Source organism: Silurus meridionalis, chromosome 9, assembly GCF_014805685.1.
Source record: "Silurus meridionalis isolate SWU-2019-XX chromosome 9, ASM1480568v1, whole genome shotgun sequence".
NCBI lineage: Eukaryota > Metazoa > Chordata > Actinopteri > Siluriformes > Siluridae > Silurus > Silurus meridionalis.
In genome coordinates this window covers 3,096,649-3,114,168 of record NC_060892.1, presented here as the reverse complement: position 1 = coordinate 3,114,168, position 17,520 = coordinate 3,096,649, and the positions used below count along the sequence as shown (strand labels likewise).

Sequence of the window (17,520 nt, the reverse complement as noted above, 5' to 3'; positions counted from 1 at the left end):
CTGCATTGTCCAGCTGCGGAGCTGGAGCCAAGTGCTCTCCTCTTTCCAAGGCCTCTCTCATCCCACATGGCCGGTGATGTCAGCGGTGCAGCTGGAGAAAAAAACAGGAGAAGCAGAACAGGGCTAGTGGGGCCACACCGGGACAGCGCAGGGGGCTGAGCAGCCCCAAAGCTCCACACGCAACCAAATACGGCACCAGAAACAGACGGGCAGCTGTGGACAAATTCACGAGCCTGTCAGATAGAACGTTAGAGAGAGGGGGGGGAGGAAAAGAGGGAGAGAGAAAACCCAAACAAAGAAGGACAGAGCACTAAAAGGGGGGGCTGAAAGAGGAAAAAGCATTCTATTTCTTGTTTAAGTTTCGGCCTGAGTGAAGCTTTGCAAGCTCATGGAGTTCATATAAACCGAGAGTGCAGCTGCTTTCTTGACCAATCTGAACAATCCCGGCAGAAAAGCTACTGTAGACAAGAGGGAATTAGACTTTTGACCAGAAGGTCACAGGTTCAAATCCCAGCACCACATAGGTGCACTGCAAGGCCCTTAAACAAGGGACTTAACCTGTAACTGCTCAGATGTATAGATGAGATAAGAGTAAGTGGATGAGTGCGTCTGGAAAATGCTGAATATAGACAGAGGTCAACCGATTCATCGGTTTTGCTGATTACTTTGCAATTTAATTGCTGGAACCATCTGCAAAAATCCATGCCGATAGTTTTTCCGGGTTGCGTCTGTTGCTGGAGCAGCTGAAAAAGTTTGCTGCCATTATACAGTACGAGAGTGGCATCTAAAGACGAATCGCTGACCCCAAGCGCTGTTTTGACACGAGATACCACCTCATTCATGTTAGTTCATACTGCGTTAACTAAAAATAACAAAACATCAAATGAAAATCAAATAATGTAAAAATGTATTAGTAAATGTTGAAAATTAAACAAACAATACTTAACTTTAACCAAAACTATTATAATTTATTAACTTCATGTTGTTAATATTACAAATGAAATCTTACTTCAAAGCAGGGGTCACCAAACTACAGCTCCCCCCCCCACATTAGTGATGGCCCACTGAACAATGCCAGAGACATATTTAGAAAATGTCGTTTTAAATATGTTCTACTTACATCATATCTGTATTTAATAAAGGTTGGCTTTCAAAGTGAAATTTCTTGTAGTTACTAAAAGAGGTCGAGGCACAGATTTGCTGGAACGATCGGCAAATATCCATACTGAGTTTTTCCAGCTTACGGTCCGCTCTCATGACAGGAGCGACCTCTAGAGGCGAACCACTGATGTCAAGTGCTTTTGGTTTTAGATGCGAGACTGCACGCTGCACGGAGAGCGCAATATTATATTTATAACAACATTATTTTCTTTAATAAATAGAATGACCTAATTATTCATATTTATTTCTTTTGGCACATTTTCATGATTCAGTACTGTTTTGTTTATTTTTATTATAAAGTTTAGTGCTATTTTACATGGTGTTATTTTTTTCTTTTTGTTTTAAATCCAGTATCCATTATAAGGGAAGCTAGGGGGAGATTCATTCATTACAATGTAGTACATAGTTATTATTATTCACCATCCAGGCTTTAGAGAATGGGTACAGCTGGAAATAATCTGTGCTGGAAATGTAAGGAAGAAGAGGGTACTTATTTGCATATATCATTTGGGAATGTTCCGTAGTTCACCCATTTTGGTGTAAAATTCTGGAAGTAATGCAAGAGTGGATGGGATCTAACATACCTGTGGAACCACGACTAAGCCTTCTGGGAGATAAATCGGTGGTACCCAACATGGCAAAGAATGTGTTTACTCTAGTTAAGATTGGTTGTATTACAGCTGCCAGGATGATTTTACGCAATTGGAAATGCCCCAAAACCCCAGACTTGAAAGATTGGATTGATAAGATGATTGAAATTGCTTCGTACGAGAGCATGTTGGGGAGATTGCATAGTGAAAGCGGCATGAAGAAAATGTGGGATCATTACTGGCAACATAGAAAAATGGTTTGAATAAGTGGGACTGATCAACAACTGTTTAATTTCCATGTGCTTATAATTGTAATTAATCATAATTGTATTCCACTGATAGTGACTAGTGGCTGAATGTGTAATAGCAAAGATGATTATTAAATGCCGTGTTGATGTACTTTGAAGTTTGGACTGTTGAACAATAAAAAAGTTGAATTATAAAAAAAAAAAAATCCAGTATCCATATAAAAAAAAATTTATATCGATATAACCATAGGCATACGCATAAATGTTTTGATTTCAACAGCAATTAATATTTGAAAAAATCTCATTATGATGGTAACAATGCTCTTTTAATAGGTGATATATCGCTTGTGTGTCTGCACGGTGCAGAACAAAGTAATAAACTAATCTAACATTAGGAGGCGTAATAAATACATTTAAAATGATAATAAAATCTCCACAATAATACTGGTAGTCACTCCGACCATGACTCCGTGTCATTTCCTGTTACAGACCGACCCGGCCCCCATTAAAGAAAGGAAAAGTGATGTGGCCCTCACAGAAAAAAGTTTGGGGACCCCTGTTTTAAAGCATTATTGTTTCACATAAATACAAACAGCGTTGCTTAAATTGGAGTTGTTTAAATGTCTGCACATTAAATGTCCATCGCATTAAAATGAATTATTTTTGTAATAAGGTTCAGCACTGTTTTAGTGTTTTTTTTTTTTTATCCAATATTAAAAAAACAAAAACTATCGGTTGATTAATCGGTTATCGGCAAGTACGATCCAACCTGGCTATCGGTACCTGTAAAATCCCCCAAATTGATTGACCTCTAAGAGAAACTAAACGAACTCTCTTGGCTTCTGAGTGTTATACATCCTGCATATTCACACAGAAATCCAGTCTGTACTGTACAAATGCAGACCACTAAACCAATAACATTTACATTTAAGATATTTGGCAGACCCCCTTATTCATCTCATTTATACAACTAAGCAGTGATGGGGTTAAGGGCCTTGCTCAGGGGCCCACTAGTGGGTGCTTGATGTGGCTGGGACTTAAACTGACTAACTTCAGATCTAAAGTCTAATGCCTTAACCACTACGCTGCCACCTCCTTATTTTACTGCTAAAAGAGGAAGAGGAGAAAGGTAGTTCAGTTGCTATCTATTATAAGCTTCTCCTAGAAACTGAGGCTGTACACGGGGTGGAAATTCCTGTGTAATTCGGACACGCAGTAAATCTCCACTTTGTGCTGGAATCGTCTGCGCAGTTATTCGGCCTTATCCTTAAATCTTGCTGAACCAAATTCCATGAACACTTTCCATCACTTTTTCAACAGCCTCCCCCCTTCTTTCTTCTCTTGGGGTCTGGACGGGCCGTCGTTCTCACGGCAAGGACGAGCGGACGACTCTCGGCGACCAATGAAGAGAAACTGAAACCTCTCTCAAGTGCCTCTCTGATGTAGAGTCAAGGTCGAGGCATTTATATTCTCAAGCATGAGACCTAAACATCGGCTAATCGCAAAAGGGGTAACTTTTTAGGGGTATTGTCGACAAGAGCAGGGCATCTGGCTTTTCAGAGCTTTTCTGCTAATCACGTCGTTTCTAAAGGGCTATAAAAGGTGTGTGGGGGAACAAAAAGCAACCATGTGTTAATAACAAAGCTTGGAAGATTAGCAAGTCTTTGTCGCATGGACAACATGGAGCAGAAAATGGAAGTAAATCCATTACCTTCGATGGCCTTCAACGGGCACCCCATGGCAGACCTGAACGTTTGGTTATGGCGAAGGAAACTGATGCAATCGCCTTCTAAAAGACATCGGGTTTTAGATTTACGCGCACTTTGATCAATTTCCTTTGCTGTCACGGCAATAAAATTTCCCCTCGGTCAGGTTCTGGTTCTGCAGGAGCACCAGATAAATAAGCGAAGAGTAAATAAATAATAAATCCCACAGATGATCTATGCCTATCTGCCAGAATATCCTGCTAAATGGTGCGCTGATGTGCAGGTAAGATCGTTCTGACTGCCAAACAATGCATTCTGTTTGACATTAACATTCTTTTCCTTGGCAGCAAAGAAGGGCTATAAATGACCCAAGAATCTCCATAACAGAGGTCGATTCAATTCATATCTCGATGCATAGCCAACGACGCGATACGATATCCCCCTTTACGATCCGTTTTCTATTCGATTCAACACAACGCAAAGATTCAAAGGAAACAAATACGATGCTCTGCAATTCAACATGACAGACAGTTCACGTTTATTTATTTGGTTCTGACAGACTGCAAATCATCAATTTACTTAAGTGCCTTCGGACGCGTCGCCCTTTAGTTAGGGATACTAATGTAGATGTATGAGAGATGGTGTTGATCCCAAACCTGGTCCAGCATGACAATGCCCCTGTGCACAAAGAGCCAGCTCCATGGAGATACACAGGTGCATCTCAATAAATAGAAAATCATTAAAAAGTTGATTCTAGTAATTCAATACAAAAGGTGAAACTGGTATATTATATAGATTCATCACACAGACTGATTATTTCAAGAGTTTATTTCTTTTAATGTTGATTTTGACTCACATTTAACCAAAATCCACCAATTCACTATTTGAAAAAATGTAAATACTTCACAAGACCAATCAAAAATATTTTTAGTAAATTGTTGGCCTTCTGGAAAGTATGTTCATTTACTGTATATGTACTCAATACTTGATCAGTCTGTGGCACTGCTAAGGTGTGGAAGCCCAGGTTTCTTGAGCAGCAGTCTTCAGCTCATTTGCATTTTTTGGTCTCTTGTTTCTCATTTTCCTCTTGACAATACACCATAGATTCTCTATGGGTTCAGGTCTGGGGAGTTTGCTGGCCAGTCAATCACACCAACACCATGTTCATTTAACCAACTTTTGGTGCTTTTGGCAGTGTGGGCAGGTGCCAGATCCTGCTGAAAATTTTAACCAGCATCTCCATAAAGCTGGTCAGCAAAGGGAAGCATGAAGTTCTCTAAAACTTTCTGGTAGACGGCTGTGCTGAACTGGGACTTGATAAAAACACAGTGGACCAACACCAGCAGATGACAGGACTCCCCAAACCACCACTGACTGTGCAAACTTTACACTGGACCTCAAGCAACTTGGATTCTGTGCCTCTTCTCTCTTCTTCTTTCAGAGTCTGGGACCCTGATTTCCTAATGAAATGCAACATTTTCTTTCTATTCCTCTGAAAAGACGACTTTGTCCCACTGAGCAACAGTCCAGTCCTTTTTGTCCTTTGCCCAGGTAAGACACCTCTGACGTTGTCTCTGGTTCAGGATCTGCTCAACACGAGGAATTTGTCAGTTGTAGCCCATGGAGACATCTGTGTGTGGAGGCTCTTGAAGCACTGACTCCAGCTGCAGTCCACTCCTTGTGAATATCCCCAAATTCTTAAATGGGCTTCGCTTCACCTTTTTCTAACAGATTCTTCCCTTCCATTCAACTTTCCATTAATGTGCCTGGATACTGCACTCGGTGAACAGCAGCTTCTTTAGCGAAGACCTTTTGTGTCTCACCCTCCAGGTGCAGGGGGTCAATGATCGTCTTCTGGACAACTGTCAAGTCAATAGACTTCCTCCATGATTGTGGAGTCTGAACCAGACTGAGACACCATTTAAAGACTCAGGAAACCTTTGCAGGTGTTTGGATTAAATGAGCTGATTAGAGTGAGACACCACGAGTCTCCAATATTCAACTTTTTCACAATATACAGATTTTCTAGGGTTAGGGAAGGAAGATACTGAATTTTAGGGTTTTCATTCGCTGTAAGCCAAAATCATCAAAATTAGTAAAACACTTTAAATGTATCAGAATCTATATAATATACCAGTTTCACTTTTTAAATAAACTTTTTAATGATATTCAAATTTATTGAGATGCTGAACTTTACGTCAGTAAGAGTGGATGATCTCCGGCTCTAGGTCTCCTACATAAAGTATATCTCCATGGAGCTGGCTTTGTGCACAGGGGCATTGTCATAGTGGGGCAGGTTTTCATCTCCTAGATCAAGTGAAGGGAAAATGTCCTGCTACCACATCCAAAGGTGTCCGATTCAAGTTTTGTAGTAACAGTTTGGAGAAGAACCACATGTGACTGGAAAAGTCAGATTTCCCAACCCTTTCTGTGCTTCTCCTGGTTCCTTTTAGTAAATTTAAAAACATTTATAAAAGTTAACATTGCTGTAACTCCTGCAGACACAATGAAACCCTGGATTTTCAGAGTCGCGTTAGAGATGAGAGTTCATGTATAACCTTTGGGTTGTTGTCAGAGCAACTCACAGTAGGAAAACTGAAACGTGTATCTGATCTTTCCGGTGAATTCGCCCTGACGTGACCCTCCAGATCAGGTGTTTAGCTCAAGGGGTTTCATTAATCTCCATCAGCGGCATGGCGAGCGTTACCGAGAGGCCCTTTCACATTAATTCACGAGCTGTTGAAAACCCTAGCATCATGCTTCTCACTTCGAGATCCTCCTGGAGTTCAAACTACAAAGAACGAGACGAGCCGCAAAATCGGTTCATAATCGCTTTTTGGCACTCGTGCGGTTAGGGGTGTCGTTTAGTATGAGAAATCCACCCGGAGACCAGCTGTCGGTCCGGTGGTGGGCTCCCATCCATCAAGCTACAGTTACGGGGTTGACTCACATGACCGGAGACTTTGGGGTAACTTTAACTGAACAGGTGAACAGGGGGCAAGGAGGAAATGGGGTGTGTGTGTGTGTGTGTGTGTGTGTGTGTGTGTGTGTGTGTGTGTGTGTGTGTGTGTGGTGGTGGGGGCAATAAAAGGAAAATAAGGAATAAAATGAGAGTAAATTAAAGACAAGGAGAAGAAAGGAAAGAAAAGGGGATGAGAAGAAATTAAAGGAAAGGAAATGAGAGGAAAGTGAAGGAAAAGGAAGAAATGAATTAAGGAAATTAAAGGAATGGAAAAGAAAATGAAAGGAAAGGAAAGGAGGAGAGGAAAGAATAAGGAAATGTGATGAGAAGAAAGAAAAGGACAGGAGAAAGGAAAGGGAATGAGAGGAAAATAAGAAAAATGAGAGGAGAGGAAAGGAAAGGGGGATGAGAAAAAATGAAAGGAAAGGAAATTAGAGCAAAGTGAAGGACAAGAAAGGAATGAAATCAGGAGAAGAAAGGAAAGGGAAGGAAAGGAATGGAATGAGAGGAAAGGAAAAGGAAGAAATGGAATGAGAGGAAAGGAAAGGGGAGGAAAGGAAAGGAAAGGAAAGGAAAGGAAAGGAGTACAAAAGGCAGGGTTCACCCAGAAGCTTCTGGAACGCTGTAGGCATGTCTGCAGATCCTACTCCTGACCGCTCGGCCTTGCAAACTCAAGCTTCTTACTAAAGACGCTACGGCAAAATCAATTTCCCTCCCCTCCACACACACACACACACACACACACACACACACACACACGACAAGGATGTGCACTAGAGCAAGTTTAAGAAAGACAATAAATGAAAATGGAAACAAGCCTCTCTTTTACATAAGTAATCCCTTTTACTTTGTGCATTCTGGGCAGATCTATTATTAAACATCCCTCACCTATATAGTCAGGATACTTCTCCCGCCCCAGAGATACATACTGTACATTTTGCATTCACGCACACACTCGCACAGAGTAAATAAATTCCCATAGGCTACTCAGCTCACACTGAGGCCTATGGGCAGAGAAGCGAGTGCGGAAGATAAGCATTCAGACAGCGCTAGGTGAGAGGGGCTCAGCTGGCGCTCAGCGTCGAGATAGCGGGTTCATGACTGAGAGGGGTGCGCGCGGGTCAATACGGCCCCCTGTCAAAGCCCAAGATACGGCGCAAAGCGAAATCGTCCGCGACGCACACTTCTCCTCGTTTCGCTTTGATGAGGCTTTCCGAACCGAAAATCGATACGGAAACTTCTGCTCTCGGGTGAACAGGGCTCACAATAAACTCGCCTGTGTTTATCCAATTTCGACGAGGAAGAACGCAAGACCTACAGTAGGATCAGTGTTGGGTTTATATATATGTATATATATAAATAAATATAACACACACACACACACACACACACAGACTGATGAACACAATTATTTACAGACCCGTGGTTCACTACTGTTACTATTACTGTACATAATACATTTCATCCAATACAACTGCACAAGAAAACATTCGAACCACAAATTTTGGCTTCAATTCATTAATTCCATTCATTAAACATCTGCAATAATGGTGATATCTAACAGTAATGCTTGCTGGTGGGCCTCGATACACTACATGGACAAAAGGATTGGGGCCACATGCTGGTTCTTCTCCGAACTGTTACCACAAAGCTGGAGGCACACAATTGTATAAGACAGCTATATTTGCGTTCACTTGAACTTAAACAAGCATGGCATTGCCCCTGTGCACAAAGCGAGCTCCATGAAGACATGGTTTCGAGAGGAAGATCTCCTGCTATAGAGCTCTGATCTCAACCCAACTTTGGGATGAATGTGAACGCTGACGGCACCCCAGGCCTCCTCAGCTCACCTACACCAGTACCTGACTTGACTAACACCCACTTTAAAATCTAGTGGAACACCTACCCAGGAGAGTGGAGGGAATTCTAAGAGCAAATTGGGACTAAATGTGCAAGACTTATGACCAGGTGTCCGCAAACTTTTGGCAATAAAGTGTATATGCTGTGGTGGAACGTTTAACCGTGTAGAAATCCAAATAATGTGAATAAGGATTTCGATATTTCTCTGGTGTTTGTAATGTTTTAATGATTTGTAAATCAGATGATGATGGGTTAGACTTTTGAGTCAAGGTTTCTTCCTCATACCTTCTAATGCCTAAATACACATCATTCATATAGATTTACATTTTGATTCTATAAAATCCTTTCTGTAAAGCTGCTATGTGCATAGTTAAAAGCGCTGTAGAAATAAACTTGAATGAAATTTTGGTTTATTGATCTTTTAATTCGATGCCAGAACCAACAGCGATTTTATGGCAGGATCAAGGGAGGTACAGGGTGGCGCAGGGAAAACGGAGATTTTGGCGCTATTTGTTGGTGACCTTGGGGCGTCTGTGATTGTTTAAAACCATTAAACTTAAGTGTTCGCTGTAAAACCTTTTGCAAGAATGCCGATAGTGTGAGTGCTGCGTAAAGGGAATCCCGTCGTTATTACCAGTCAGTGCTCCGTCTGCTCATTTCGAAGTTTAGCCTTAAAAAAAAAATGTTGAATGGCACACACCAGAGAATATGGAGGCTGTTCGATCTGCCATTTCGAGGAGCTCTCGCCGCTCTGCAGGGCCGGATCCACCGGGGTGGCAACTGCCACCCTAAAAAAAAAAGCATTGCCACCCTATCTGCCACCCCAGCACTGGTAACATGAATTATATACAATTTTTATTAGTTATGACAAAAATAAAAAAAAAATTTACAAACAACAGTAAGGAATCTCTTCTAATCTTTCTAATAAAGCGTAATCTGAACAAACAAATCTTACGAACTGCTCCATTTTAGTGAATCAAACACGGTCAATGCAACCAGCCTGATTACAAACGTACGTCTCGATCCGGCTCTTTTAACGAATTGCAGCATTCGTATAAAATGGATCGAAGCGTACATGTAATATATACACACGCGTCAGTATATTAGATATCATTATAGTTCACTTTGATGGCATCTTCACACGTTTTTAATGACTAACGGGGTAACCAAAATATTTTACAAAGTATGTTGTACAAAGTTTGCGTCTTCAGGATAGTCCGACCTTTTAACAAGTGGCATCGGGTGACGGCAATGCATTTGGCGGGGTCCGATTTGCGTTTTAAGAGCGTTTTCGGTGTATTTGTTACGTGTTTTTGACTTACGTAAACCAATATTTGATACAGCGAGGCTTTGTATCTATTTATAATGTGTATTGTTTGTCATGTATAGTAAACTGAACTTGGAATGGGCTGAAACTCGCTACAGGTTTGCGTAGAACGTAAAAAACTAAAAGTTAAAAACGCCGACTACTTTGAAATGACACATCCATGTTGTAATCGCATGAGCAAACGGGATACGATCATGACGTCCTAACAGGAACTGACGCCGAAGTGTTTCTGTATTTCTGGTAGAAAAACCCTTTATATTTCTGCTTTTACAGTCTGGATTATGTTACATTCAGTCTGGTCTTGTTGATGTCGTCATTGGTTTGTTTTATGTTATTTTTTTCCCCCCACAGCTCTCAATGTTTCCATCATCAACTGTTTTTGTTTTACTTGGCTGACCAGATCTGATTTCCTTATTTTTGGGGACATTCCAAATAGTTGTACTGGTTATGTCTTATGCAATGTCTCAGCTTATTTTTTCCTTCTCTCAGATTTAAAAATGGCTTGTTTTTTCATCCCATAGTCATCTCTCTGCTCTAGATAAGAGTCTATCCCTAATAACAACAAATGCAGACTTTCCACAAAAAAAGAGAGGAGGATTCAAATAAAGCAAGTAATTGAAAATAGAAGCTAAAAACATCACCTAACGTCTCATCCTCGGCTCTCAAACCTAAAAGTCTTCATTGTATAGCAAAATACCATAGAACTGGCCTTGCTGTTGTTTACAGAGGGGACTGTAGATCAGGAACTAGTATATCCATAATTACTCCATATTTATTACCTTGATAGTCATATTACACAAAGTAGTATGAAAAAGGTTCCAGTCTAATTTTGTAGCACAAGGCTGCACGCACAGTCGCAGGAAGCACAGAACTTCAAAAGTCAAAATGTGCCAAAAGACATTGTCCTGTGTACATCGGGAACTGCGCAACTGGTGCTAATTTGACCACGTGCGTTCCCACATCAATGATTGAATCACGTACACAAGCGGAAGAACATCACTGGAAGATGACTGAAAGATCAGGACGACCTTCAACAAGCGCAACCCCCGAAAATGTCCAAACTGTCCGTCAACTTGCGCACGATGATTGTCAGAAAAATCCGCACAATTTCACTTCCGCACCCACCCTACTCGCCAGATTTGGCTTCTGCAGACTTTGCCCGACAAAAGATGAAATTCCGTCTCCAAGGTCGGTGTTTTGATACTACTGCAGAGATCCGCAGAAGCTGTTCGAAACGCTTGGAAAAAAAGACTTCCAGGACACATTCCAGAAGTGGCAGGAACACTGGGAGCACTGTATTGCTTATATATTTATACACACACACACACACACACACACACACACACACACACACACACACACACACACACACACACACACACACACACACAATCTCTCATCGAGTTGTGCAGAAAAGCAGAATGTAAGTGATCACTGTTTCGGTGACGGCCATTAAGCACCGGTGTAATTCTGTCTACGCAAACTGCAGCGCCATCACTCAGAGCAGCCCCTGAGCAGGGAAGAAGAATGTCTCGCCATTAAAATGCGATCGCGCCGTTTCACGAGCCGCGGCGAAAAACCTGTGAGCGTTCGCTATCTCCGCGATGAAAGCATGAAAGCGCTAAACTTGCATCTTTTTTTGTCAACTGTATAAACCAGATGCAGAAACGGTGGCTTTTCGTGGATAAACGTCGCTCTGACCTGATTATTGACTTTTATTTCCTTCGGAACAAGCTACTTAAGTGGAGGCTTGTACCCTTGATTAAAGCGCTAATGGAGAAAGGATATAAAAGCAGCTTATCGCAACAAAAAAGCAAAGAGCTCGGCTGACGTTTGGCCTGGTGCCAGATAAACAGATCTTTCCAGAGGTATATTGCAGCTCTCTTTTTGTTTTTTCCTTCCCCAATGATTAGTCACATAATCAGCACACATTTTCTGTAAGAATGATCAATAAAAATCCAGCAGGAATAATTACAGTAACGGTACATGTATTCGTAACGAACCACTTCAGTACAGGACTTTCGGTTAATATGACCAAATTAAATCCTTTTTACGTGCGGAACATAGTTAAAACCGGAGTTGCATCAGGAACGTATTAAGTGGCGGACCGCGAGTTTGTTTAGTCTCCGCCTCGCACTTTGAACGAAATTTTTAAATTATTATTATTATTGAAAAAAATACACAATTCCAGGGGTATAAAAAAATAAAAAAATAAATAAATAAAATAAATAACATAAAGGAACGAGAGTTAGCGCAGTGTCACTGTGAAAATACGATACACCAGAAATACGATTTGTAGTCCGGTGTAAAACTCGGATTTTATTTTGCGCATAATCGCTGCTACTTCCTGCGTTTTTTTATGACAGTCTTGCGATATGGATGCATTAGCTTTTTATGTCCAGCGTCGAGAATTTTTTTTCCAAAGGAGAAAATCCTGACAATTCCACATATTGAAAGAGTGAATGAATGAATGAATGATGGAACGAATGAAGACATTTGTGTAAGTCAGCTGAAATAACGTCTTTGGAAAATTAAATATTAAATAAACACACACACATGCACTTATACACACATTTGTAACCCAACTATATCATAAAATTTTACCATCAACCTAATTTTATTTAATCAATTGAACTTTTAAAGCAATATGATAAAAAACTGCAACTGTGACTTAAAATCCGAGGATTTGAACCTCCACTCTACATCAGGTCAATTATTTTCATGTTGAGAAAACAGCCCTAGAGAGACGCACCTGGTAATCCAGAATGCTGAAACCGAGGCCACGCTCGCTCTTTTCCAACTCCAGCACATGCACTTCTGGAGACCAGAGAGCCAACTCTTCATCTCCACTCTCCTTATTCTCATCCTCCTCCTCCACTTCCTCCTCCTTCTTCTCGGCGTAACTCTGCTCCGGAGCTGTTCTTTGCTCAGCAACCTCGTTCTGGATCACTTGTGTCTGGTAGGGAAGCAAAAGAACGTTTGAGTGGCGTGTCCAGCATTTGAGTTTTATTTAAACTGCGTGTAGGCGATGCTCGGCTCTGCGAAGAAGGAAACGTTGCTCTGAAAATAAATAACCATAAAGACGCGGGTTAAGACCCGACTTCAATCCACTCAGCACTTTCGCTCCACCGAACTGCTCGGCATGCAGTGCTGTCCAGAGCTATTTGAGAACCTTTCAGGATGAACCATAGACAAAAGTCAGAGGCAGAGTTTACAAGAAGTGCTCAATATAATAATAATATAAGAATATAATGCAAGGTTTTTATTGATTTGCTCACTTGCTGAAGGGTTTTGTTCCTTCTCATCTCAGCGGAAGCTTTTTTTACCCTCCATGTCTTTAGTATGAGACATTTGACAAACACCTAAACAATAAATATGGCACGCCATCGGGGCCAGCAAGGCCTTCTCTGCCGGCCTAAACATTATACGAATCACAGACACGCTTTTTGATATATTTTTATCCATGATTATGTACAAAATTATTCTCAACAGTTTGTTCTCTTTATTTCATATCGCTTTTTCTCTCTAGAGTTTACATCCAATCAGATTTCAGCTCCCGCATCACATAGTGATGTAAAGCCTTCAGAAATAAACAGCTGGTTCCAACAAGTTCTACACATTTAGAAATGTTTGAACGTTATTTAAAAAGTTGAGGTTGACTTCTGATTAGATGGCAGGTCTGCAGGATGTGCCTGGTAACACAAGGGATGGATTTTAAATACACTGACTGAAGCATCCAACATACATGGAGCTGAAAAAAGAGATACTGTAGTTAGTTTAGAGATGTCCTTTCACACCGATTCAAGTGTGTGGTAATTACCTGCTCCTGTAGGCTAGCTGTAGGGCTGTCGGAGCTCCATTCGTCGTCAGGCTGGTATTCGATGCCCTCTTCAGTGAGGCGTCTACAGCACACAAGAGTGAACGGTGGAGGAACCTCTCGCAGGAACGCCACAGCCTCCCGTCTAGTCTTTCCATACAACTGCACTCCATTTACCTACACACAACATACATCATGAGCAGATCTATAATATCTGTGTAGTTCCTATTTTCGTCATTGAAGAACAGCCATAAAAAATTTTAAAAAAATGACCCTGTAAATGTCACAGTGGAAGGCCATCAGGGCCAGAAAGGCCTTCTCTGCCGGTTTAAACACTATACGAATCCCAGACTTGTGTTTTAATATACTTTTAGAAACGCATTTAGAAACACTGAATTACGTTTGAATACATTTTTGTCCATGGATATGTAACAAATTATTCCCAATAGTCTATTCCCTTTATTTCAGTGTTTCTCTCATTGCTTCCTATAGTGTGTGTTTAGGTAAAATTTTCTATCCAATCAGATTTCAGCCCTCACATCAAGAGTAGCATGAATCTGCCATGAGGTCTTCAGAATCAGCTATTGCTTTAACAAAATCAGACTAGGATTTGGTGGCACTAAAGCCCTCTAGCAGGTGTCCAATAACATCGGCATTCTCAGGTCCTTTGATTGGATGTTCAGAGGAGAAGAAATCGATTTAGCCACAGATACAATTACAACTTTTTAAGAGAAGCTGGACATCGTTAGGAAAGGCGGCTACTTTCTTTTCTGTTCAATTTACACAAAACCACACAATTTGCCTTCGTTTCAAATCCCCAGGAAAACTGTATTGCACGGAAAAAACCGGGGTCATTTAATGAGGTTAATATCGAGGATTCTGCTAGAGATGAGGTATGTGGGCGGTGCAGTTGTGGCTACAGTGAAAAGAGACATGATGAATCGTGCTCTTTGCGTTTCTTGCTTTAGTAATGACATTCATTCTCACTGCATGAGATTCCTGTCTGTGAAGCAGCACTCTGTTCTACTGCGTTTCTCTATAATATCGATGCTTTCTAAACCGTGCCATTTTTATATGGGATTTCTGTAGGGTGCTTCTGTAGGTCATCATAAAAACTGTGTTGGACCAAAGATTTTTCAGAACGATGCTTCGCATTGGCCTTATACATGTCCAAATTTCGCCTGCTTTGCTCACACAATTACTAAACCAATAAAGCATAAAAAAGCAGATCTACTTTTGTCACTATTCAGGAAAGAAAACAAACAAAATCACACACAGATGACCAACTATCATTCATAAATAAAGGCTAAGCGCCTCTCTTTCGCCAGGCCATTTTTCTGGCATTCACTTGGACCTAAAGGAAGCCAGGGCAGCACTGTGCCATCTGTCCCAGACCAAGGATTCTGCAGCCCACTTTCTGCTCACCCCAGCACCATTATATACCACTGAGCTCACATCTGCCCACGATGGCTCTTCAGGAAGTGTCCATAAGGAGTTGCAAGCAGCAGAGTTGTACTGATGCACGGAATTTCAAACATATATGTAAAAGAGCCCTTTACATACTCGATGAGCCTAGCATGGTGCCTCGAGAAGCCCCTCAACGCTCCGATGCACTAGTGAGATATAGCAGCACCTCCTGGGTTTTGTGTTCTGTCAGGGTTGCTGCCAAGAGCAACAGGCCGAGAGTACAGCAGCTCGTGGCCATTGGACCAGGTGGGGCTGAAGGGACAGCGGAGGGGCAGGAAGCAGAGGCAGTGGGGGAGTCAGAGGCACGGCCTGGCATGCAGATGGCCTCGGTCAGACTCAGGAGCCCTCCTGCTAAAACATCTACGTGCCAGCAGTGGTGGCAGCAGCACGTCTTCCTGGAGACCTGGGGCTGGCAGGATGCAAAGGTCACCGTGTTATTAGAAGAACAGACAGGAGCCGCACCGGTCGCCGCCAAAAAAGATGATCTGAAGGCCGGCCAAACCGCGGGGCCACCTGCCCATACCTCCTCACCACAATGCCAATGGGACGACGAAGAAGGGTGCAAAATTTAGCAAGCAAAGGTGTTAGTATAGAGGCGGTAACTTAGTGGTTAATGAATTGGAGTTTGGATCCGAAGGTCGCAAGTTTAAATCCCAGCCGCACCCAGCTGCCATTCCTGGGGCCCTGAGCAACCTCAATAAGATAAGGATAAGGATAAGGGTGTCTGCTAAATGCTCTAAATGCAAATGTCCTTATTAGGGGTGTAACAGTACACGATACACGTGTGCACCAAACCGAAAGCTCTGTTCTAAAAAGGTTTGGTACAAAAACTCGTGCAATCTGAATGCAATCCCTTTTTACATGCGAAACATAGTTACAATCAGAGTTCCCTCAGAAACATATTAAGTGGAGGACCGCAAGTTTTTTCATCACCACCTCGTACTTTTAGCGCATTTTCAAATTTATCATTACATTTAAAAACATACACAAAATACCAGGGGTGTAAAAAAGAAACTAGATTTAGCGCAGTGTCATCATTGCTACCCGCTCCGTACCGGAAATACGATTTGTAGCGATTTGATGTGCGCGGGTGCGTAATCACTTTTTTACAACAGTCTAGCGCTATGGATTTTTTTACATTTTATGTCCGGTGTCAAAAATTACTTATAAAAGGAGAAAATCCTGACAATTCAACATATCGAGGAAGTGAATAAATGAAGGATGATGGAATGAAGACATTTGTTAAAATGCTGAAATAAGTAGAACAGTTAAGTAGAAATAAATATTAAATGTAAACACTTGTACACACATCTGTATTATCCAAATGGGGTCTAACAAATATAAACTCTAAAATTTTCCATTTATTTATTTTTATTAAAAAAATTTATTTGTGGCAATTTAACTGAATTTTTTTGACAATTTAAATCAATATAATAAAAAGGTACTGCATTTACTTGATTTATTCCATTTTATTTGTATATATTTAATTTTTATAAAATATTATAAAATATCATTTTATGTAGTATTGACCCGAGCAGGGATTTTATTCAAATTTGTTTAAAAAATGTAAACTGTTGATGTTCACAAATGTGAATAATAATAATAATAATAATAATAATAATAATAATAAACTGTGTTAATAAAAAACAACAAGCAATTTTATGCTTCGCATTTCTTCCTTAACAACTGTTCTGAAATTGTAGCGAACCATGATTTAAAAACCGATGTACGTACCAAACCCTGAATTTCGAGTACCGTCACTCCCCTAATTCTTAGAGCATTTTCGTACCTCCAGTAGTTCATCCTCTGGTCGCAGTAGACCATGCTTGGCCACAGGACCATCAGGGGCCACAGTAGAGATGTAGTGGTGACCATCGAACGAATCCAGCTCCACACCCAAACGCATGGTGTGTATTGGGAGCAACTAGGGACAAAAAATAAAAAAGGAGGGTAAAATTGTAAAAAAAAAATAAACAAATAAATGCCCATACATATATGGGTCAACATGTGCTTTACTATAATACCTTAGAATATTTCTGCAGCTCAGCATCATCCTCAATGACTGGGTCTAGTTCAACAACCTGGGGGGAAAAGAAAATGGTCATTAATATTACTTTAATAAAATCATTAATGATTGTGTGCTGAAGGGAAAATGCTCATCGACATTGGAGACGTAGCATTGAGTCTCTGTTATTGTTTTTATTTCTGGTTTAATTCTCTCAAATCATGTTGAGCGGACTGTTAACCGGGGAAGTAAAATTACAGGGATAAAGCACACGACTACAGCCCAAACTACAGGTTTTGAGTAAAGCCTGGTTTTGAGTAAAGCATTTTGTTAAAGGATTCCCATTTTCAGAAAATAAAGATGAACTGAACCGATAG

At 41.0% G+C, this 17,520-nt stretch overlaps 1 protein-coding gene across 5 annotated transcripts in view; it reads right to left on the bottom strand.

The window, feature by feature from the left end:
- Positions 1 to 17,520, bottom strand: part of patj (PATJ crumbs cell polarity complex component) — a 134,264-nt gene that overhangs the window by 90,434 nt on the left and 26,310 nt on the right. For all 5 annotated transcript variants that reach the window (XM_046857943.1, XM_046857942.1, XM_046857944.1 and 2 more), the window contains exons 15-18: positions 17,163 to 17,219; positions 16,928 to 17,062; positions 13,675 to 13,848; positions 12,607 to 12,810 (exon numbers count right to left, since the gene is read on the bottom strand). In XM_046857943.1, coding sequence (XP_046713899.1) covers positions 12,607 to 12,810; positions 13,675 to 13,848; positions 16,928 to 17,062; positions 17,163 to 17,219 — 570 coding nt within the window. The remainder of the gene's footprint in view (positions 1 to 12,606; positions 12,811 to 13,674; positions 13,849 to 16,927; positions 17,063 to 17,162; positions 17,220 to 17,520) is intronic.